Source organism: Eutrigla gurnardus (assembly GCF_963514095.1).
Source record: "Eutrigla gurnardus genome assembly, chromosome: 5".
Lineage (NCBI taxonomy): Eukaryota > Metazoa > Chordata > Actinopteri > Perciformes > Triglidae > Eutrigla > Eutrigla gurnardus.
In genome coordinates this window covers 16,339,404-16,364,244 of record NC_139919.1, presented here as the reverse complement: position 1 = coordinate 16,364,244, position 24,841 = coordinate 16,339,404, and the positions used below count along the sequence as shown (strand labels likewise).

Sequence of the window (24,841 nt, the reverse complement as noted above, 5' to 3'; positions counted from 1 at the left end):
GTGTTTGTTGTGTGTGCGTAGTTGGTTACATTTGTTATTCATAAGTGACCAGACATCATGGACTTAAAATTATAAAAAATACTGTTAACCACTCACTTACAGTTAGAGAAAACAACTGCAATGCAAACAAAGTCTGCCGTAAATGAGGTTCCCTTCTTAAAACACAGCTTTTTATTCTAAGCTTCCAACCAGCAAATTTTACATAGTGGCCAAACAGTGGAATTACAATTTCTGGGTACATCACGTGATGCCATTGGGCCCGAAGCATTTTTTTCTCATATCCTTACATTGGGAAAGAGACGTCTGTAAATCAAGATAATTTTGTTTTGGGTAAATCAGTTTTATAGTACTTTAATAGCCCGTATTAAAATCATGAGGTCATAAACGTTTTATGATTCTCTAACAGCCAAATCCAGAGTTACTTTCCTTCCTCTGTTCATGTGAATGAGCCCAAGACCGAGGCTGGATCAAGGGCTGGGAGGCGGGGTTAAAAGAAACGCTAGTGCACTTTATCTGTGGGCTCGGAAGACTGAAGGACGATCCAGGTAATTTCACCTTTTTGCTTTATGCACCACAGAGCAACTTTCATAGCAATAAACAAGGCCACGCCTCCAACACAGTATCCAGTTCCATATATATATATATATATATATATATATATATATATATATATATATTTGCCCCGTTAAAGATATTTCTAGTGAGCTGCCAATCAGGTATATTCTCAGGTTTGTTCCAAATTATCTCACATTTGACATTTGGAGTTTCCCATCCAATATGACCTCTGATTATGAACAGTTATGAAAAGTGATCTAATAGCTCTGTGATGATCTGAGTTACAATATACACATTCACTGAATCCCCAAATGCCAGAAGCATGATCTCAAACAGGACACACACACACACAGAATCCCAGATAGACAAATATTCTTCTACCTCATGCTGTTTGCTGCCAGCCTTTTTCTTTGAATACCCTCCTACTGTGTTCTTGTTCCCTAATGAAAAGATGCTTAATTCTCATCCCCAGAATGCACTGGGAAATGTCACCTGTGGTTAATAGGCTCTCATTGACCACCTGTGGTGACCCAGTGAGACAGAAGCCCCTTTTACATGTAAATAACATCTCAAACAAGTAAACATTGTAAAAAATGAGGGGCCTTTTTTAATTTGATAATGTTTTTTTTATAGATTTCATGAAGTTATGTAAAAGGTCTATGCTGGTGATTGCTGTGCAGATTTTAGGTACATTAGTGTGTATATGTGTGTATAAGATTGCTTCACTGTTTCTCACCTGTGGATACTCCGAGGGAGGCCAATGTAACACAAACACGAGGCTAATTGGCCCAATTAAGTCATTATGCAACACAAGCCAGAGATCTGACAGTTTACACCCCTCTGGCTCTCATTACAAAGACCTATGTCAAGTTTAAGTCTGATATTTCCCACCAGAGTGTAGCTGTCGCGGAATGAGGTATGAGGTCTGTCAGTGACTGACAATTATATCAGCAGTTTCTTTTGTACCGGAGGAAGTCGAGAGAGTGCATGGATGTCATGCCTGTCCCATTCCCCCGCAACAAAATAACTCCCATCCCGTTCCTGTGTATATTCATATTATAACTGCATATTCACATTCAACAAATACTGATACTACAGAACAAGTCTCAACAAGTCCAATTTTTTTGGATGACAAATATTTTTGTAACTTCATTTTAATGGGAAATGTCTATGTTCATATGAGCAAAATAGTATTTGCATATCAGAGACAATAATACACTCTGCATGTAGGCCAGAAAGAAATTATTTATCTATCTAAAACTGTGTATTTGTACAAAATGATCCTGCATCCTGCTGTCTGGCCACACCTACTGACAACAGGAGAGGTAGAGAGACCTCGATCTGTTTGCAGAAGAGTCACTCTCAAATGTCATTGCGATTCGGCAACTGTGGCTTTGACAAATAATCAACGGTCTGTGCTGCTATGCAGGGCGGGGTGAACCATCATGCCTCATGCATGTACATTTTTCTGGTCCAGAATCAGCTGTATCTGGTGATCGATGCATCTCTTCTGACCTATTTTCAATATAATTCCTGTCCGTATGAATCCTGTGTGACCTGCAGGATACCTGAAATGCTAGCCTCTAGATGCGTAGATGTGTAAGTATGTGTAAGTTCATACTAGCATGTATGTACTTACCTCTCCTGACATGTCGGGAGCCAAAGGGATGAGGGGCCACAGGGAGGAGTAGATGATAAAAAACACCACCCACAGGCCGATGCTTCCCCAGATAGCGATGTGACTGAACTGTTAGTGGAGAATAAGAGAAGAAACATTGTTAAGGGTGTTAATTTACTGGAGATTTGAGCGTTACTAATTGGATTTGGTCCTTTATATTGTCTTGTTCATAGCCATTTTTAGTATTTGTGCATAAAAGTACACACCGAGTGGCTTCTAGCAGCTTGAAGGAGTTACCGTATGCAACATGTAATTTCACTGGGTTTACAGTTACAAGCTCAGTGGGAATCGAAACCATAAAGAGACATGGAGATAAGAAGAGGATGTAAAATATGTCACAAGTATCAGTGGTCATGTAAAATGCAGGAAGTGGAAAGAGACGACAGAACCTTAGTGAGGGAGGATAAAGCTTACCATGGTCCAGGATGAGGTCTCAATGCCGGCTTTAAGACAAACTGTGATGACCACGAACTGTGGAAAAACAAAAATCACACTGACATTAAACAATGTCCCTCTTCAATACTGAAACTGGTCAAAGAAAGTACATCAGGTATATTTCTTTGTTGTACATACTGTACAGAATTAAAAACTTAAAAAGCATCAGCAGAGATAAAAGAAAGGCAGGAGGAAAATAAGTCCAACTGATGTTTAGTCACAGAAATTGGATAACACTTGGCCCAGACTCCTGAACCATTTAACACCGCAGAACACTGCCTGTCAAGAAGATTGGTGCACTTACTGTGTAAACCATGTTGCCTAAGAGGAGATAGTCTGGAGTTCCTCCGTTGCCAAAAACTGTATCTGTGAAGGGAATCAACAACAGAAGCTTTTAGGGACAAATCTGTCTCTTTTCAGCTCTAGGGTTTCACTCAAAGATCCATTAGGTGATGCAAAGAGTAAACAACCAGACAGCATGTAGGATATTACTTTTGGTACATCTCAGTGTGAGGTTTGATGTAAAACGCTGTTAAAGACAGTTAAAGATGTCGTGAAAACCACAGACAAACACCACTTCCATTACTGCCCTTTGAGAGAGGTTGGAATGTTAAGTCTGTCTGTCGCAACTAGGAAAGAGTGTTTCTATGAAAAGCCATCAGTAAGACTGAAAAGCTGAATTGGGTGCATTAATCACGGTCAGAAATGGTCCTGGCTAATTCACAACTGAAATAGAAAGAACATGACTGTTTTTCTGACAAAATGGGTTATTTATCCTGCCATTAAATTGGAATCCAACCTACTGAGAACACTTTTCCTAAAACAGAGGTGATACGAATTTCCTGAATTAATAAAATAGAAATTAACTGCAAATTAAACAGCCATATTGCTCCAAACTGCCCACGTGGGTTTGGGCTGAGTCTAAAATATCAGCAGTGGTGCGACTGCCAAGAAAGAAAAAGAGGCTCCCTTTCCCTTAACTTCCGGCTGGTCACATGTCTGGTGTGCGCTGAGGCTTTGCTGACAGCCTGTCAGTCAGAGTGAAGGGGCTTGGAGCCTTTGTTTGGAGAGCAGGCACAAGCTTGTGTGGTCCTCTGCTCTGGCAAGCCAAGACTTAAGCCACAAGATCCCCATTCTCTCTGTGCTCGCACACAGAAACGTTGCATCTTAATGTGCACAAACATGCACAACTGGCCTTATACGGATACATAAAGTAACTGTAATGTAAATCTAATTCATCAATGATGAATTGATTAATTCAAAAAGCATAATTGTCTGCACTGAAAAACCACCTGTGAAGTTTGTATCCGTGTGTTTATAAAATGAAGTAAGTGCGAATAACTGTGCAAAATAATTTCAGCAGGTCGTTGTGTGCACACATGAGCTGGTGCAAACGAATATATACGCTGGTTAGTGTGTTGCTCTTGCCGGAGCACACACATGTTTGTAATTCATGACTGAGGCGGATGAAGAGAGAAACTAATTAAGACAAAGTATGTGTGTTTGACTGTCCTCCCTCTTCATATGCCGAGTCCACAGAGGACCGTGGCAGAGTCTCTGGGAGCTACTTACCATGCTGGAAGGCTTTAAGGGGGACCCAGAAGAGGATGACGGAGTGGAAGAGGCCGTTCAGACAATGGGCCCAGAAGACCTGCAAAAAGGACGGGACAAGGATGGAGGGGAAGGAGGCAGGGAGGAGGAGGAGGAGAGGGTTGGGGGGTGGGAGGCGGCAGGATTCAAAGAAGAGAGAGGGAGACAGAGAGAAAAACAGCATGAGAAAAGGGTGTGGGGAGCTCCAGCCTTCCAAGTGACCCCTGACCTGGGCCCTTTGTGCCAGCCCAGCGCTAGGCTAAGTGGCGGTTTTGTCGGGGCCTCCTTGCTGAATGGCCACCCCGCTGACAGACACGTTGTATATCCTCTGTGTGTGTGTTATGGGGGAGAGAGAGGCTGCCGAGTGTGTGTATGAGCAGTGAAAGGCAAGTGGACGTCAGTATGCAGGTTTTAACTTGTTGTTTTTAAAAAAAGATTACATTGAATTTAACAGAATAAAGCATAAGAAGCTGTAAAATACCTTGACAATAACAACATTTTACGACATTAAAATATGTGCTGCTAGTGTGAGGGTTTCCTCTCATTACATTTCATTAGCTTTGGCCCATTCATGTGAGAATTAAAACTGGTGTAGAAATAAATGACAGAGGAGAGTTTAAACAAGCAGAAATCAGTCTAAAAACACACACATGGAGACCGACAGGCCTGACAGAGATTAAACTGTTTTCATGGTAATTATTAAGGGCCTGGAAAATCGTGGTGTGGACCGCAGTCTGCGTGTGTGTCTGTGTATGTAAGCATGCAGACTTTGGATGAGTCGTTTAAATCAATACTCCCACTCCAAAACCACCTTGTTTCAAATTTACATTATGCAACACCAGAGCCAAACACAACACGAATGGGCGATGTAGCATGAAACAGCCGTGAAATCTATTCTGCCAAAAAAACGCTCCACATTTGTGCCCCCTTTTCCTCCCTGTGCTGACCCAGACGGCGGTGTTACTTCTGAGAGCTGAAAATTCATCAAAACCAAAGAGTAAGCGGCTGACGGAGGAAAAATAAAAACAGAAAAAACATCACATTTTAATCTTTGGCCTCTTTTTAATCATCTGTTCTTGGCAGGCGACAGGTTAGAGGCTCGCTTTCTTAAAAACACTCTTTTCGACAATTTCAGCAAATCTGTCAGGAAAACATAAAACATGGCTTGTTCAAGACACGTCGGACACCCTGAAAGTCAAACTTTCTGGAGATTTCCACAGATTCCAGTCATTTTAAATTAACTATTAGTACTGCTTTACAGTGCGGGGTTATTCCAAAATAGTGGAAGAGCAGGAGGAGAGGAGTAAATCAGGACAGTGAAAGGAAAAGTCTTCTTCTAGACAATGAGTCTTTGTAATACACCTTGGCCTCTGTGGCATAACCCCCTCACCTTTCCTATCAACCAACAAAGTGCCACAGCAGCACCCCCCTCCCCCCTCGGGATTACCTCTCCCTCCCACTGTGTACACAAAACCCAATAAACTAAGTGAGGGCCGTCTGAAACCAACCCCCACCCCTCTACCTCTGTGGTCAAACGTGGACTAAATTATCACTAATGTTACAATCACATCAAGCTTATGCCAATTAGTCCTCCATTGACAGACTCTCTTTCACACTGCTCCTCAATTATCCCATTCCAAAAAAACGGTTGGGGGTGCAAACAAGCCCTACGTTCCCCTCCACAATAAAAAATGCTAATGAAATCAATAAATGTTCAAAATCATTTGTCACAGTGGGATCCTCCCTTTCACCTCCCAGCCACCCTGCTCTCTTTATTTGCCTTGCGTCTCAGCAAGTTGCTAGGGATCTCCTCCAAACCAATGGCCAGTAATTAAAATTGAGCCAAATATTTCCAGAGCTGCCGACTCCTTCCCGTTTCTTTTTGAACCAGTGAGGTAAGTAAGTGAAACAGGAGGGAAACGTGCTGTAAAAGAGGCGATAGTGGCTGGTAAACCGCTGTAATTACAACGACCACACGAAGGGGAGCCTGGTTTATTAGAGTGACTCAAGTGTCAGGTATATGTAATTAAAAGTGAACAGGCGGCACAGTTGAAACCACGCCTCGATTTTCTAACACCCTTGGTCACTCCCTTCTTTCACCTCAACACAAACAGCTTTAATTCAGAAAGACAGTATCTGTTGTGTACAAAAGAGCCAGGCGTGCAGAAAGACAGGCTTCGAGGGGCCAAATTCCTGCTGGATTTTCTCGCCTTGCCTCGGGCCAGCTGCAAGGAAAATACCTCAGGAAAAGAGTGGACAAGCCAGCAAAAACAACCTGCTGACCTGGCCGAGTCATCATTTATGGGTCTTGGAAAATGTGGCCCAAACAAAATTGAGGTACATTTGCTTCTAACTATCAGACGCAAACTTTTTTGACCCTTTTTTGGCAGTCCTCGAAAGTCTTCAAGAGAATGAAGGGAAAATCCACCCCACCATTTCAATAAAACATTTTGGCCAATTAAATCAGCAGTTGTGAGGACACATTTATCTCTGATCTACAGCATTACTGATGGAATATAGACAATTTATCCACAAAGACAACAAAGAGCACATACATTGTGTATGGGACGTCTGGTTTGACACCAAATTACCTCCATTTCTTCAGCTACTACGAGGAACGTTAAGTTTGAGTTTATTTTAGCGGCCTCTGTGGACGAAAACGGTAGTGTTTCTGAGCAACAGAGTCCCTTAAGAAAATCTCTCATTTTACTACAGCAGGGTTCACTATCTGCCTTGTGCAGCCCTGGCTCTGATTCTCCCGTGCCCAGCAAGACGACCTGGGCCTCCAGCAGTGTGGTGTCAGTGATATCTCCACCTCCTGCCGGAGCTACGACAGCAGGTCGAAGCAGAGACCCCGCTGTGACCAATGACTTTACAATCTCTCATTTTTTTTTTTTTTTTGACAGTTTGTTAAATGAACCACACCCCATGGGGGGTTATGTATTCAAATTGCTTGCTTTATTGGAACAACAGATGAAAACCCAATATTATTTAATGAACTATCGTAAACGACAAAGCAAAGCACGAAATTCACAAATGACAAATTGATTAATCAACTCGCTGCAGCTCTAGACATTAGACACTGTTGTTCCAATAAATCACGCTATCAGTAATTTGAGATTCCAATGACTTTTGCTGGCTTGGTTTAAATGGGCTTGCTGTCCCCTTGTAACTTATAAATATTATATTAAATATATTTTATTTATACTTAACTAGGTCAATCTGAAAACTGTCATTGGAAGAGAAGTAAGTAGTCTTTGCTCAGTAAAACTGAAGATGGACACTCATACATTCAGTGTGGTCTTGGATGGGCTAAACACAATCTGACAGCTATGCTCTAAGAACAAACAACTCCCTCACTTAAACAAATTGCATAATTTTCCGCAACAAACGCTGTCGCACAATGACAGCACGCTCTCTCTATTCCCTCCTTCCTCCAATTCTTTCTGCTGCATCCCTCAACCCATCTGACCTTCCCTGCCCCTGACCGCCATGGCCAATCCGTCTTTAATCCACCTCCATGCTGTGCTAACCAGGTCACCACGCCTGTGAGGAGGGTCCAGGGCTATGGCTCAGCATGGAGAAAGGAGGAGACATCTTTATTACCAGCGGGGGAAAGCTAACGGACAGCCCCCGCTGCCAGACAGAATAGGTCAAGCCAGGCCAAACTAGGCTACAACTGGAGACCCACTGACAGCTGCCAGGTCACTGTGACGAGAGATGCATCAGTCCTGAACAACAACACGACAGGAACATCTTGTGTCATTAATTTGATGTTAATTGGGTGTAAGAGCAGGACAATTTCACCTTATCATTAGTGTGGTGGAGCACAAAATTAATCTCATACAAAGTCAAAATGACCAGATTTGTGAGCGTTTGATGACACTAGTGGAGCTGTAGGAAATTACCAACATTACAGGTCACGATATTCCCTTTTAGAAGTTGAACATGAAATCATCTTCCAGAGATGATGAATCTAAATAGTATTTTAAGCCATGACAATAACTTATACAGATAGATATTTGCTTAAAATATCCCCTTAAGGGAAAGTACTCAACATTATACAACAAGTAACTGCAACAAGAAGAAATTAAATTAAAACATCCTCTAATAGTGTTTGAATCTTGTTGTGAGCAAATAAAGAAAAAGGGGAAGTGTTGTGTTACCTTTGTATTGAAGCCCATAGCATTCTGGGAGGATTTGTAGAGTTCTGGGTATTTCAGCATGTTCTCTTTCCTGCAGGACCGCTCAAATATTCCCAGAGTGAGAGGAGGCAGAGCAGTGAAGATCTGCATAACAAAAACACATAGAAAAAGTCCGTTGTAAATTTGAGATAAAATATGATTATTTGGTTTCACACAAATATTTCAATTTCCAACAACTGTAACCCACACAAACAATAACTGAACTCATAACTTATGACACTCAAATACCTCTTGTTATGATTGTTAAGCATGGAAACTTTTTTTCCCCCCCAGAGCTTTCAACCACATGTGACTGATGAAACAAGTATTTTTTTGGAATTAATAAATATATTTGTATGCAAACCAAAGTCAGAATCACGTTACATTACCAAATTCATAAAACGACTGTATGCACACTGTAAATAGTTGTCTATTTGTCATTTATGGTAGATGTTTGTCTTCATCATCTCAATATGCTACATTCATATAAGAAGCTTAATTTTGTTCTCCACGTTCCCCATGTTTTATTGTACATCAGTGAAGACCTTTCACATTAAAACCCTTCAGGGTTTCTTACGGTGTTATGTCTTTAAGTCTGTTAATATGCAAACCCCATCTCCAATGAACATCTGCAATGCTCTTGACTAAGAAACAAGTATTTAAGCCAAGCTATACTGTAATTTCTTAGCGGTGTTGTAATGTTGTTCTATATAGCAGCTGCAGGGAGAGGAGTGATGGTATTGTGTGGCTGGGGGGGATCAGTGGGTCAGTTGGTGTGAGTTCCGTGAAACCCCATCTGGAGTGGGAGTGTGTAGGCTCAGTCTGCAGGACCAGCGGGCCACAGGACATGCTCCACTGGACTCCTTTCTTATTCACAGCCAGGCCCAGGAAGATCTCCATTGAGGGCGGATTCAGCCCACTGCTTCTGACAAACTCCCACTGAGCCAGAGGAATTCCCTCCATTTTGGATAAAGTGAAAGACTGAACCCTCTTCCCACCACCCCAAATACAGTACTGGGTCTATGGTGGTGGTTTATTATGAAATGAATGGAAGAGGCAGGGCTGCTGAAATATCCATCTCAGTTGACAGTTTGTCCCTCCTATAGATTACTTCCATTTGAGACTGATCAGGAATGTAGGTACATTTCACTTCACACTCCTCTCATTAATATTTGTTTATTGAATTGAGTTGATTTTAATAAACTGTTTAAAGTTACATCTCAACTCCTTGTGGGCTTAACGACATGGTATTAAATATTAGGATTGCAGATGCACATGTTTTACTTCAACTTAATTCATGACAGATATGAAATATGAGTTCATTAGGAGTGGTCCCATTAAAGAGCCATGAGGGACCCCCTACATCAGCAGCCCGCTTAGTTGCTGCTCCATTCCTCATATTCTTTTTATCATTCAAACGTAGCTGCCCTTGCTAACTACACTCTTTGGGGCACGCAAAGCTGTTGTTCTTTCGTATTCAGTACATAGTTTAGGGCACAGAGGGAATATGGACTTGACAACAGGCCATAAATAATGGAGACATTTTTAAAGATGTTGATGACATAGTCAGGCAAAAAAGGGATCAGTTTTAGGGCACCGTGGCAAATCAGTTCTATGTGAGAGAGCAGAGGGGTAAAAGAAGTAAAGTGGACTCTTTAGAGAGTAACTTATAAACACTCACCACGTTGTATAAGCCGATGCACCAGCGTTCAAACAGGATCTGGCCTGAGAAGCCATTGACAAACGCGAACCAGATCTAAGGGAGAAAGAAAAATCACATGAATAAAAATATTAAAAATAAGAACAAAAAGCAACAGTTAAATATGTTATAGAGCTCGTCATTTTTAGTAACAAACTGAGATGACAAGGATGGTTTACTCATATATCCTTTTCTCTGTTATTTTAATCAGTTGGCTGGCTGAATCAGTCACTTAGTCAAGAATTTGAAACAGTAGGCTTCACCCAAGCTAGACGATGAAAAGGCTAAATGTCTAGTCTTTCTAAATGCCCTTTCAGTATATGCTTTCCATTAGTGATAGGGAGGGTCGTTACCATTATCAGATTTAAGAAGGGCTCGCTATGTCTAAAGACTAATAATCTATTCTTCTGTCACACTACATTCCTCGCTGTCTTATAACAACAGAGACTTCAGGAAGAGACTGGGTCTCTTATAATATGAAAAATCTCAAAGAACAAACAGCTACTGCTGATATATATCTGAAATCAGTGCAAGGGTGATGCATCTTGCAAAAATGTTCATTAAGGGAGTAAATCAAATAAAAATAAAAAATAACTAAATTATCCTAAAACTAATGTGGGTTTGTTTGAAGTACTGACCTGTGATCAACATGTCATTAGTCTAAGTTAGTCCAGGTTTCAAACTCAGGAAAGGCAGAGAAAGGCCACAACAGAACAAATCAGGGAAAAATGTGGGACGGTGGGAAAGCCTAGACCACCAGATGCCACCTCAACAAAGTAAATTGCTGACAGGATTCATCACATGATTACCTACAAACATATATAAAGCCCACTATTTCCCTCCTTGATCCATCTGAAGACAAGCAGGTGACAGACGAGGTTAGTTATAGGGGCAAAGCCAGGGCTGTGGGACTCTGAATGATGGAGACTTTGATATATTGTGGCAGGAAGGGGAGACAGAGAAAATATAAACCATATGCTGGGTGGAGATGAGACTTATCACATATCTTGATTAGTCAAACTTATCTGAACAAAACAATGGCTCTAGGATCAGGACAGAAGCCAGGCATTCCAAATGGACCATATTAATGTGCAACTAGAGAAGTTGGAATAAAGAACTTAGAAGGAAAAATGGAATGCACAATTTGCTATATTTTTATTGTATTGTTGGAAATTAGATTTGTCTTACATCCTGGAGAGAAAACTGTATGTACAATCTGTAAACTGCTTGTTTGAAGTTGAATCCCAGTTTGTCAGTTTGTGGTACAGAACCAGTTCTTGCTCATGCCAGATCTGTCAGGGGAACATCAGGGGTGCCGTGTTTTGGCCATGGCCAACCAAGCATTTCCTTGCTTCATTTAACTTCATTATGAAGGCATGAACTGCTACAAATTCTCAGATTGGGACAAAGCCTATTTTAGGGCCCCACCAGCCCGCTGCCAATCTCTACATAACCACTACCAATCTGCCATTGGCCCTTCCCATTTAATCGTGTAAGCATATGCAGGAAAACAAATGTCTGTCGCCCCCCACTCACCCACCCTTCATTCCCCTGGTGAGGTGGCGGGGGTGGGTGCCTATAGACGTGGCCTGTGTTTATGTGTGTGCCCCCAGACCCTGCCCCTCACCTCCCCTCTCAGACACACCCACCCATCACAGATCTATACCTCCTCTCCATCAGGTGCACTCTACCGTGATGTTGTTTCTTTTATATGAAGGGGCCTGTTTTCAAGTTCACGTGGGCTAACTCAAATCTGAGAGCATGGAGCTCTGTGACCGTGAGAGTGAGGAGCCCTACAGTAAATCTGTTGGCAGTGTAGGAATAGTTTGAGGTGTTTTGGCTTGTTGAAAATACATTCAGACCGTTGCTATGGGATATGTGTAGATGAAGCCCAAGCCATGAGGCAGGTTGAACCATTAGCGTGGCTCAAGTAATGGTAACGAGAGGCTAGCGAGTAGGTCAAACTGCTGAATTAATTACAGCTCTGCCCAATGAGAGGCTCTGGGCTGATATATTGTTGTGCTAAGTTAAAAAAGGCTCCTATTCATAGCATGTGGTAACTGCCTCTGTGTGAGTGTTTTGGCCTGGTCCTTGGGGTCCCAATTGCTTTCTCCAGCTCCCATCTCTTGAGAGACAGATGCATTGATTTGCTCATTAGGGGAAGTACCAGGCAGGATTTTTCTTCCCCTTTTCTTCTCCTCATTGAGTGCCACTCAGCGGAGGGGTGTGGCTGGCCTCTCTCCCCGACTGCACATCATGAAAAACAGTAATGGAGGGAAGCGGGAGTTGAGAAAAGGGGGATTCGGCAGCGACGGGCCGATAAGAAGCCTTCTTGCATATTCATCAGCAAATCAAAAATCACTGATTCCACAGCTCGGCAGGCCTTGTCTAGAAGTGGCTATAGGTTGGAGGGGTGGGGGGAGTATGACATTTGTCCCCAACAATGTGAGTCCTGATACCCTGAAGCTTAGTACGGCAGAATTGCTAATGGAATAGATACACAAAGCAACCAAAGAATGAAGAGGGACAAAAAGACGGAGCTGAAAACTATGCTGTAAATATGTGGAGATACAAACACTAGCTGCCTTACAATGCCAGGCACGGCCTCTGTGATTTCATTCAGTGTGCAATGATCGGTAAACTCTGAGCCGTTTCTAACTACACAGCGCTGCACTGAATGAGCTTTCATGTAATTGCCTCATAAATGCCACTTGTCCATCAGCCCCCTCTGTAGCACCCTGGCAATGTGTCAATCAAACACAAGTGGCCAGCTGGATCGGTCATTACAATGAAGTTGCTATGGCTTCCTTTGGAAAGGTCTCTTAGGTTGAATGAGGCTGAATTCAATTCTTTTCACTCCTTTAGGTAAAATTTAAATTTGTAACGTAAGAGATATGAATTCTGCTTAAAGTGAGTCAAGAACTGGGCTGAATTGTTTAAAATATATCTTAACAATTATGACTGCCTTTTTCACCGAGATAGACAGCCATGTTTTAAGCTTGATCAATGGTTGAACTGTTCTCCAACTGATTAGGAAAAGGAATGCAAACCGTAATCAACAGCATGGGGAAAGCCAAAAGAAACACTGTGAAGCAGTTCCAGCTGTCAGTCAATCATCCACAGCCTTAATTTCTGACTCACAACTAACCCTCAAAGTTTCACAGAAAATCCTGAATGATCATACAACTGTTCCAAGAGCCTCAGACTAAGTTGCCCTCACATTCACGTCTTCCACAATAGCCGTAGTATCCTTCCACCTCCTACTATGCGTCTGCTAAAAAGAACCCAAAGACCCAGTGGAAAGAGAGGGAGACCGAAAGAGGCTTAAACATAGAGACTCCCAGTCCTGGTATTCAAATTGTAACACACACTGTACCAGACAATGGTGAGGCTAACAAAAAAGTTAAAATTCCCTTCAACATCCTTGATTCTCTCCTTGCAAGGTAGCCCGGGAGTTGACGAGAAAAACATGAGAGCACAAAAGTAAACCTATTAGTGCAACAGCCTTTACCCATACCCCGGGGTTGCAGGTGTGTTAGATGTCAGGGTCTTACAAAACAGCAACATTTGAAATATTGAGGCACCCTAAAAGTGAAGAAATGCCCTATTATCTACTTGAATCCCCTGAAGGAGCGTAGCAGAGGGGGGAGGGTAAGTTATGTTTTCAGAGAGCAACAAAAGCTGTGCTAGAAAGAAGCTCGCCCTGCAGACAGAACTATATATGTTATGTTCCAATTGTAGGAAACAACCTGCTTTGAAAAGGGACCTGGATTGTGGCATACAGGTCCAGTTTAGATTCAAATGACAAGCAAAGAGTAAAAATGAGAATAAAAGACGGGGTTGGTGCAGTCTTGAATTTATTTATGTCATATATGCACTAGAGGTTGTGCCACCTACTTAAGACTTAAACAGTAAATTATTTGAACATGGTTAAATGTGGGGACAAAATGAGCACAAATTAAATGTATTATGTATTTTTTTGCAAACAAAAAATTGAATGAAATTGGCTGAAGATGTTATTTTATTTTGGATCTGGATTTTCAGCTGGTATTTTACCTTATCTGGAAAAAAGGATATTATGATGAAACAGTTGCAGTTCCTCTAACTGCAGTTATAACCAGTGACTGGCTGCCCTCTTTCACTGCAGGTCACAATAAGCCAGAAGCAGACATGCTGGAATGTAAAAGGTAGTCTACTGATTCTCCATGGTATATAAACTAAAATGAGATCAGAGGTCAAGTGTCACAGAAAGAGGATGAACAAAAGAAAATCTTAAAGTGCTCATATTTTCATGACAGGTTATGTGGTGATGGTATTTTAAAAACATGCATCTGATTCTTTTTTGACACTGAAAAGCAGGGCCAGGAAGCACTCACTAAACGGACCCCTTTTCACAGCGCAAATGCAGAGAAAGTGTGTAAATCACTTGCTTTCTAAGGCTTCTTGGCCCACTCGGGCAACATAAGTAAAAGTGAGGGGGCATTTTTTTTGTATTTTTTTTCTCTTACATTCCGTTCTCTCTAATGCTCTGTTATTTATGTCCCCTTACCTAGCTTTTATTTTAAATGTATTCTGTTTGGTAAAGCCAAAGGCAAGTTCCTACATTATTAACAATGTCCTGACATGTAATGTGGGACAAACACTCATTAGCGACTTCTGATCCAACACTTTTTGAGAAGATGCAAAGCCAAAGTTGCTGCTTCTGTCAGACAAGCACAGGACCGGTAGATCAAAACATCGGAGCACCCCTGATGATAAAGCTGCTGCTGATAGGAAGCACTTAACCTGTCTGATCATTCTCGGTTATAGCTCTGAACATGCAAACAGCACTGAGTCTGGTAACTCTCAAATGCCATCAAACCTACCGCACATCAGCAGACTGATGTTCAGTGCGACATGTGTGTGAACCTTCCTGACCATCATCCATTGATATAAAAGCAGAGTGAAGCTGGGTGACCATGAACAGACACTCAAATATAATTATTGGCAGATCATCAGCACAGTAAAACTTAAATAATTACAGGGCTGATCAAAAATGAGATGTATTAATAAATAAATAATTCTCAAAGCAGTGATCCCAAGATTCAATGTTAAGTCATGAGATTCAAAGATCGGAGAACTTTTGAGAAAATTTGTTTTTTTTTTTAAGCTTTGGGGATTTTATTCAAGCAAACACTAGAAACTGTTCAACAAGGATATATTGAATGTTATAATAAATAATATTTAACAATAATACTGAAAATGTGGTAATTTCCTCAATACTCCTTTGTTGTTAACCACTTGTAAATAACAATTCTGTATTTTATTTTTCAGCGTGTATGCATCTGTCTGCATCTATTGTTAACACAGTGTAAAATTAATATCATAATAATGTAATCCTGGTGCAAAAAAACTAAATGGGTAGCACAGCTAGTGAGGTGGCATCAAGATCATTCAGATGAGGCGGGTGGATTAATATTCTAAGGAGCCAAAAACTGGCAAGCATTTCTGAAAGGCAGACTTCCAGTTAATCAGATGTAGTTTTCCCTTCATTGCCGTGTGTGCGTGTGTGTGACTGTGCCTGTTTGTTTGTGTATATTCTGTCTAGGTATGTCAAAACTCAAATTATTCGCCCAGGAACAGCACCAACTGGCAGGTAATGTGAAGGGCCAGTCAACAGAAATACAAACATGGAAACTCTAACGAGGGATCTTTGCCTGTATGCCATGTCATACCATGTGGAAAAATCTCAATGCTCTGCATTCAGATCAGATTCACTGCACGACTCTAAGCCTTGAGAGCTGCTTACCTCAATGATGTAGAGGACAATATTCTTGTAGAAGCAGTACAGGATGCACTTGGCTACACGGTTGTAATTCCAGGCTCCGTGGACGAGCAGCAGATTCTTCAAGTATTTGAACTGTGTGGGAGGAAATGGAGGAGAATGACAAGATGAAAGTCTGTGTACAGTAGACTGTCTAATGGTTCCTCCTAATCAAAGATCAGTGCTGGAACACTGAAGAGCTTACAGGAACTTCAAGATTAAAGAAAGCAGCAGTGTTTTGTCATCCCCCAGCAGAGAGGACTGATGAGGCATTGTGGCCAAACACTCTCACTAACACATTCCAGTCTACGTACAGATTGTAAGATCAAGCTTTGAGTTGCTGAACATTGAGGAGTAAATATGCGTGTATTGGTCTCCAAGGGCTCAGCATAATAGTTAAATGGCTTTATAATTATACCACCATTTAGGGGCCATGGTGAACTTGTAATTTCGGCACAATTTTTGGCTGATAAGTGTGCTTACATTGGGGCAGAACTTTGAGACGAGTCTTTCATCTAAGTTGCCAGTAAATTACTAAACTAAGCACACAAACTACACTGCAGCCTATTGCCATCTAACAACATTAAAAAGTTCTTAAATGTCTCAGAAACCAGGGTAGAGGGTAGGATCAGTAGAATTAAAGAACACAATTTTGTTTATTTGAAGTCTTTCTTGTCTCTCAGCATCGCCACAGTATTCCTTGGTGAAATGAAGGCACAGTGGTTTGTCTGACCCCTCGAATGGTCGGATGAAACATCAGTTAACACAGACCTGAGCTGATGACGGATGGAGAGCAGAGCTGCCTCGGCCCAAAGCCTCTTCATTCTCCACTTGCTTCGACAGATAACTCAAGTATTAAACCATAGAAACCAGCTCGCTAAGAATCTACAGCAGCGATGAGCTCATCTTGTGAGACACTCCACGACATTAAAGAATGTATAGGAATATAAAGTCAATGTACCGTTACGCCGATATATAGGAAACACCACTTGAAGTCTGGAGGTGTAATTTAATTCGATGCTGGGACACAAACTAAACGGTTAAAAAGAGGCCACCAGTCTTTGAAACACATACACTTTTGCATGTCACGCCGAATGAAGAGGGCACTTAGGACAAACCCAATTCCCTTGAATGGTAATTGCAAACTGAAGCACAGAGAGCATACTGTGTTTTACTCAACTATTTGTTTCACATACTCTCAAGCCCTGTGGCTGTAAGAGAAACATGATGTACTGAGTGGCGTACTGTGTAGAAATAGAGCCTTGATACAGGAACTCCATGCCTTTTGTTTCTTTGTGGGTATCGAATAACAATGCAGAGTTTCAGACAAACTGGTTACTCGGATATGGGCACGTATTTAAGTAGCATTTTGCTGGGATCAGTTCCCGCATGCTTGATTTTGGGGACGGGTGTCACCAGATGCCTGTTTTACAGGGGTTACTAGTACTCCACTGTATAAGCTAATGCCCTACCAGACATATGACCTATTGTTATTCCGAACAATGTGCTAAGCTATCACTAACACAAAAGTACACTTGAGGCGACATTTCAGGACAGACAATTTATGGAATCTGACTTTTAGGAGACAAAAATGAGCATGAATGTCAGTGTAGTGCTGCTAAATTGAGGACATGCACCTGCAGCTTAACAGCAAACACAGTTTTATCAACTTCAAATCAGGTTTTAACACAACAAAATCCAGATTTTGCAGTGTTAAAACCTAAATCATACGACAAGGAGACTCGACAAGGAGACCAGTCTCCTTGTCGTATGATTTAGGTTTTAAGTACATACTTTTGCTTAGTTGTCAGTGTGAGATTATTTTTGTTCTGACAGAAATATCCCTTCAAATGTGTTGATTTGACATTGTTTACCTCTATAAGTCTTGAAGACTGTCTTCTGTTAATCTTGCCTGAATAGTGTTAGCAGTTAAGCAGCTAATCAATCAAACTGTGAGACTTAAGTGTATTGGCATTATTTCCTCTGACAACAGATGGGACAGCTGCAGGTCAGAGTTATGCAAACCTGCCAAAGCTACTTCATGAATGTTAATTTCTGCTTCTTGAATAATTAATTACTGTTAAAGTTCCTACCCTAGATACTTCCCTCTCCAAATACTAATGAGGAAACGACTGCATTTCGTTGTACTCTGTGCAACATGACAATGAAGCTGAATCTAATTTTCTGTCTTTTTCTCACTGTGGGTGAAAGCCATTGTGCTCACCTGGGCAATAGAGTAGTCAGAGGAGTTTGCTGCTTGGAGACCCTCGTTGCCTGAGATTCCCACGCCAACATGAGCTGTCTGGATCATTCCCACGTCGTTAGCACCATCACCAATGGCCAGCGTGATCACCTTCACCTGTTTCTTTACCATCTCCACCACCTCTGACTTCTGAAGAGGAGATACCCTAAAAGGAGGCACAGGGAATATTGCACATATTCAGTGAACCAAATATTGATTCGTTTTTAAATCAGAAGGTGCAATTAATGTGACAAAAGCAGCCGTGTTGACTTGGTGAGTCACACAATATGCAGTCCACAAAGCAAGACATATATAGTATCATGGGGAGTAGACGTAAGATTATACTTAACATTCAAGAAAATGTCCTACTGTTCTAGTACTGGGCAGTATAATTGACTTGTGCATACAATAATATCCATTCCTGAAATCAGCACTTAGCAAAATGCAATAGAATAGAATTGCATGTTGAAATAAATATTAGGTTGTATGCTGCATGACTTTCTATTCTCCATGTGTGGTTTGATGCATGTCCACCTGCTTTGTCATTGTGGAATGATAAGTTACTAACATTTGTTCCATATGAGAGATCCAATGCATTACAAGGAGCTCTGTCTGAATTTTACATATGTATTTTGGTTGTGAGTGGCCTGCTTTCATCTTAATTGGAGTGGATTGAAATCATTGTGTATACCAACAAGACTGATATTGGGTCTTTCACATTTTCTCCCTATGGATGTGGGTGTTTTTTTTTTTTTTAACTTTTTGGTTGTTTGTTTTTGATGTTGCCGTTTTCTCTTGTTTCAAAATAATAATACAAATATTTTAAAGGAAAAAACTATTTTTTTTATTGCATCACAGATATAGTGATATTTAATCAAATCATCCTACATTAGATGATCATGAATCATAAGGATAATTACATTTTTAAAATGTATTTTTGGATGGTGTATTTTTTAATCAGGCTGTATTTTCACTTCTCTACCATGATAGCGAACTTAACAGCTTTTTTAAGGGGTAATGTACAACACAGAAAGTCTGCAGAGATGATGTTGTAACCCAAATGTCTGTCTTAAGCTGTGAAATTGTAAATGTTTATGTTCTTCGTGGTTTATGAGGCCTCATTCATCTCCTGGTGTCTAAGTGCCCACAGAGGGTGCACAAGGCAACGGCAGGTAGAGGTGAAGGAAAAATAAATAAAAATGTACGTAATGTCCTAAGGTTTGCTGCTGTTCTAAAAACATGGTGCTGATTTCTGGCCCCAGACCCCGTCATGGTTGCTTGAGTACTTAAGTACTTGATATTATTTATGTGGCCTCAGCAGGTCAACAGTAAAGTTGCCATAAATTTATAAGTATCGCTCTTTTATCGTTCTTTAAACTGCGGCCATAAAATTCTCAATGACCTTTGTAGCAAAGACATGTTACTTTGTAGTTCAACCACAGAACTTTTAATGTAATTAATTTTTAAGTAAAAACATTGCTCACTTTCATCTCCTCATTTGTCAGGATTTCTGTTTTATATCACTGTAAAATCATCTTTGGGTTTGGGGCTATTGGCCTGACAACATTTTATGACATCGTAAATTGTGGAAAATTTACTAGTTTTCAATTTCTATATACATATATTTTTTTGATCTGCTGCATTAAAGTGGATACTTGAAAATGACTAAGCCTTGTGAAAAATGGATATGATTCAAGGGCACATTTTGTGTTAGGTATTTCAAGTGCAGACACACATCCGGTACATACAGACTTGGCAGTAAGAACATCATCTTTCATTTTGGTCTGTGGAATTTACTGTCTCTGGTTTATTCTACCGTTTCAGGAGTAAATCTTACCTGCAGCATATGACAGCTTTACAGGACAGGGCGAGGTCCAGGAAGTACTGTCGCACTCCGAATGTGAGGGCATATTTGAGAGTCTTCCCATCAATAATGAGTGCAAAGTCGTTCTCCTTGTAGAGGGCATCTCCCAGAATTCCACAGTGGTGGCTAAGCGCTTCCCTTGTTCTCTGTGTGATAGAACACATTATTAGTTTAATACAACGTTTAATAAGAAAAATTAGTCATTATAGTTTCAAGCCTATAGTGGTATAGTTGCTAGAGGACATATGCACTGTTATTAAGTAATGTTAGGTATGATGGATTGGTTTCAAGAATCTACTGTGCAAGTTAATTATGATTAATTCATTCATAACAAGGAAGGTTTTTTAAGATTATTTATTAATATTATCATTATTATTATTATTATTATTATATGTTTAAAGAACCTGTTTAAATATTATACTACTATTGTAATAATACCATCTGTTAGGCTAATTTCATTAAGTGCACATAAAAATCAACAAATACCAAATAAATAATGTTGGTGAAGTAAATTTGGATGTGTGTGAACTGAATTGTTTTTGGCAGTTGCAACTTATTTTTTTTCCTTGAGATGAGGATTTATTAATCCAAGGGATGATGCATGGGAAATAGGAGTGATTGATACTCAACAACAGTAAGATCCCCTAAAGTAATATTCTAAGATTCAATATTTAATCCAATGTACTCAGGGTTTACAAGAAAAGTCTTTCTCTCTGTTTGATGCATATAAAAAGTCAAACAATGAAACCCCATGCGAGTGGTTCACATTAAAGTTAATGTGAAAAGGCTTAAAGGACTACTACACCGGTGGAAACATGAATCTGAATTGAAAGTGAGTCATATATATTTAGTCGAAATATAAAATAAATTTCAATTTTGGTGCCTTTTTGACCGAGAAAAGGCAGACAGTGACTTTTTGCCGCATGTAAATGGAAGAAAACAACTCCCACAATGCATAGCTCCGCAGCCCACCACCGGTTTTCTCATCAACAAGAGAGAACAACACAGAGAAAATGAGTGAAACTTTACTGAGGACCAGTCTGGCCAGGCAGGCGGTCAGGTGGCGAGTGGATTTAGGAGAGTGCAGAGTGGCATTGTATAAAAGGACCGGTCCAGTTCCGCTCACACTCTGACCCACTGATCTGTATTAGGTCTGTAGCCTCAGTGGGTCCCACCCCCTATAGGCGGGCTGAAAACATGAGGAACTAGTGTTGTAGTCCCCCCCTAACCAAATGAAATGACGATATTTGTGTCATCAGAGGCTCATTTTCAGAATAGAAATACGGATACCTCCCGTCTCTGGGGAAATGAGGGAATGATGCACGGCCATTAAAAAATGGGGTTTCCATCGTATAAAAAACGGGTTTCTAACGATAGAAAGCTTAATGCAAATGGTGAAGTATTCCTTTAACTGCTGCAGAGCAGCTGCTCTTGATATTTTATATATTTATTATGTTTCCCATGCTTACTATACTTGGACATTGGCTACGAGGTGATAACATAGGCGAGCTCTGAGAATGGATCCTGTTTGCTTATACAGTATATACAGCTATGAGTGATGATGAAATGCCTTAAATATGAGACTGACAAGAGGATTTACTGTCCTAGTATGGGGAAATGTGAACTGGATGAATGGAGCGGTGAGATCATCATTACATTCATCATTCAATCATCTTCCCCACAGATGGTGCAGACATTATGAGACCAATTTCTGTGTGTAACCATGTTTGAGGTAGATCTATTACATGTATATTTTCAATAAAAAAGGAAAAAAACGTCTTCCAATAAAATAATACCCTTAATGATGGTGGTGTTGTACAGGTGCAAACGTTTAAATGTAAGACAGAATTAAATGGCCAGATACAAAGCAAGGTATCAGACATAATGTGTCGTGCACATTCTTAAATGTTGGCCATTAGCTGTACTGACGGAGGGAGAGGTCCGGCCTGTTGTTGAGGTCAGATATGTCAAAGCAGTCTGATTGTACCAGGGGGACCAAGAAACATCCACACAAAAAAAATGATGAAACCCCAGCTCAAGGGAAATATTTAGAGATGGGGCTTTAGGTCTCACAACGCAAGATAAGGAGAGTGAGAGACACAGAAAGAGATGATGGATTAACAGAGAAGAGAAACTGTGCGAGAGGATACCAGCAGAAAGCAGCTGCGAGGACTTAACCATCCCTGATGGTGTTTGTGAAACAGCACAAGATAGAGAGCAGTGTGCATGTGTGTTACAGAGAGAGTCTATGAGCAAAAGATTAAATCCTCTCCATCTGAGTGATTTTAGAGACAAGTGCAAATGCATGTGTGTGTATGTGCTTTGTATAAACCTGTACACTGTATGGGAAAGAATTCACGTTGTTTGGGGCTCAATCTATTCATCACATTGTCTGATAAGCAAAGTTGACCATTTCCTCAAGTAGGACGGCTATTTCCCCCTAATTCCCACTGAGGAATTTTAGCACTAATGCTTCATGTCTCCTCCTAAAGCCTCTTTGTTATGGCTATAATGAGCAGTTTAGCCAATGTGACTAGCTAGTGTTTGGTTTTGGAATGGGTTTGTGCTGTCCATTCAGAAATCCATGAGAGCTTCCCATATAGACTGAGCTCTATTGTTGATATAGACCCTTGAGTGATATGGCCAACAGGACGTGACACTCGATGTGGAATCTGGACATTTGTATGTATGTAATGTCATCATCTGTCTTAGACTTGGAGCCACCCACACATCTCAATTAAAGTAACAGAGAGGCACATGTAACTATTTTAATTACAGCTCACCGAGAGGACACGTGTGCTTTATAAATCACTTACCCTTGGATTTATATATTACCGATTTCTGATCTGCTTCAGTATTTTTTTAATAATCATAACACAGACAAATAACTTTTTTTATAGAAAAATAAAAATAATGAGCATCATCTCTCTGTGATTGTACTTCATAAAGATGAATATACTAATGCTGGATAAGCACTGTTAGCTCTCCAAATGATTAAACACCCGTGCTGGAAGAAAAAGCTGTTCAAAATGACCTAATCCTACCTTGGAGACTAAGTTTCACTTTGGGAATTATAGTTATAGTAAGATTTAGGACGTTTAAAACTATGTCCTCCCTTTGAGAAAAATGTCTAAACAAAGCAAAGAGAGAAGACATGCTCCAATTACTCTCTTTCGCAGCACAAGAACTACCAGCCCTTCTGCCTGCTCCTCGGTTCACTGGGCCTCCTCAGTCATGGTGGAGGGATTTCTCCATTCCCGTTTTAACAAACTGCCTTATGTAAGCATCTGTTCAACCACAGGAGAATGAAAGCTGACATTTCAAAGTGCCGGCCCGCATGCTTTATGAATGCACCGGTCCCAAATTTTTACCTCAACTCCATTTATCACGCTTAACGACTGGCTGACAGAGTGAAGGCCGTCCGTCATCACCCTCAAAACACACCCCTGCTGCTCTCCCCTCCCTCATCTAATTCTTCTCACCGTTCCTCCCTTCTGGTCCGACACACTAAGCCCAGTCGGGTTTCTCCTACATCTGTGGCTGCTCTGCTTAGCTTTCTACAGCTGGAAGTGCAGGGACTGGCTCTTTTCATTCTCAGAAACAACAGACAAGGCTCTCCTGCCGGGGGTCAAGACTTCTCTGCTGGGTGTCTTAAAGATGTTAAAGACAGATTTGGGATGCATGGTGGCTCTGAGTGTGGAAGGCTCCCTGTGGCCCCATCCGTTCAGGTTCCAGACAGACATTTTCATAGGGATCGGGTGATGAGATCTGGGGATTATTATAGTCAGGAACGTCGCCATGATGTCATATTTTTATTCTCAACTGAACTACTAAAACTACTGCGTAAATAACAGGTCCCGCATTGTTAATCAATTTATCATACCAGAGTAGAATCTGTCAACAATAAATATTAAAAACTATTGACAATTGTTTTGTTAGTCTTGATCTCTGATGCATCTATACTGCAAATGTAGCAAAGATAAGAAATGCAGAGTATGTTCAAGGAGGACATGGGAATAACTGTGGATAGATTATCTATCATCTACAGCTGATATGAAACAATCTGAGAAGTGGTCATTGGAGACCGTTTGAAAAAGGGCGGGCACTATCAAATAATACTTGGCAGGTGATTGGATGCACCTCCTGTCAAACTCTTGTCTAAGCAAGTCCAGAGAAGAGTGGAATCATCTTTTCCATCGATGAAAGTCTTCGGTATCGTTATTTTCTTTCAGTGAACAAATACTCTCCATATTTGATTTTACTGATGCCAATTGCATCTAAGCTAACCTCTTCAGTAGGCCGCCATTGTTGTTTATAACGAACAGTCGCCTCTCCGTGTTGTCTTGCAAATGCATTAAACTCGCTCGTAATGCGACTAGCTCTTCACAGGACGCTGATTGGTTTGTGCTCTGGCTTAATGGACACCAACGTATTACTTGGAGCCAGACAAGAAGAATTTTCATGTGATATGTGATCTTGTGATTCTCGTGTGATCTTGTGACATCGCCAAAATCCAGCTGCCGTGTAGAGCACAAAGTTGTTTTTAGCATTGAAATGTTTCAATGACTGACACAAGAAGAAAATAAAGTGTGAATTTGTAGATTAGGAGAAGCGACACAACATTTTGTGAAATGATGGTGAGCTTTATGTGCTTTGGAGTTTTTTGGGTATGACTATAATCAAGTTAATATATAAAGATAAAATACTACAACTCACATCAAGAGTGTCTTCATTTATCACAAGCATGCCCATGTTCTTGGTCAGTAGTTTGCAGGAATGTCCTACAACAAA

At 40.8% G+C, this 24,841-nt stretch overlaps 1 protein-coding gene across 3 annotated transcripts in view; it reads right to left on the bottom strand.

Annotated features, from left to right (window-relative positions):
• The window catches only part of atp8a1 (ATPase phospholipid transporting 8A1), a 98,029-nt gene that overhangs the window by 13,298 nt on the left and 59,890 nt on the right, over positions 1–24,841 (bottom strand). For all 3 annotated transcript variants that reach the window (XM_084010079.1, XM_084010081.1, XM_084010080.1), the window contains 10 exons: positions 24,767–24,831; positions 20,024–20,196; positions 18,169–18,352; positions 15,930–16,040; positions 10,124–10,198; positions 8,425–8,547; positions 4,241–4,319; positions 2,973–3,034; positions 2,648–2,704; positions 2,195–2,302 (listed from right to left, as the gene is read on the bottom strand). In XM_084010079.1, coding sequence (XP_083866205.1) covers positions 2,195–2,302; positions 2,648–2,704; positions 2,973–3,034; positions 4,241–4,319; positions 8,425–8,547; positions 10,124–10,198; positions 15,930–16,040; positions 18,169–18,352; positions 20,024–20,196; positions 24,767–24,831 — 1,037 coding nt within the window. The remainder of the gene's footprint in view (positions 1–2,194; positions 2,303–2,647; positions 2,705–2,972; positions 3,035–4,240; positions 4,320–8,424; positions 8,548–10,123; positions 10,199–15,929; positions 16,041–18,168; positions 18,353–20,023; positions 20,197–24,766; positions 24,832–24,841) is intronic.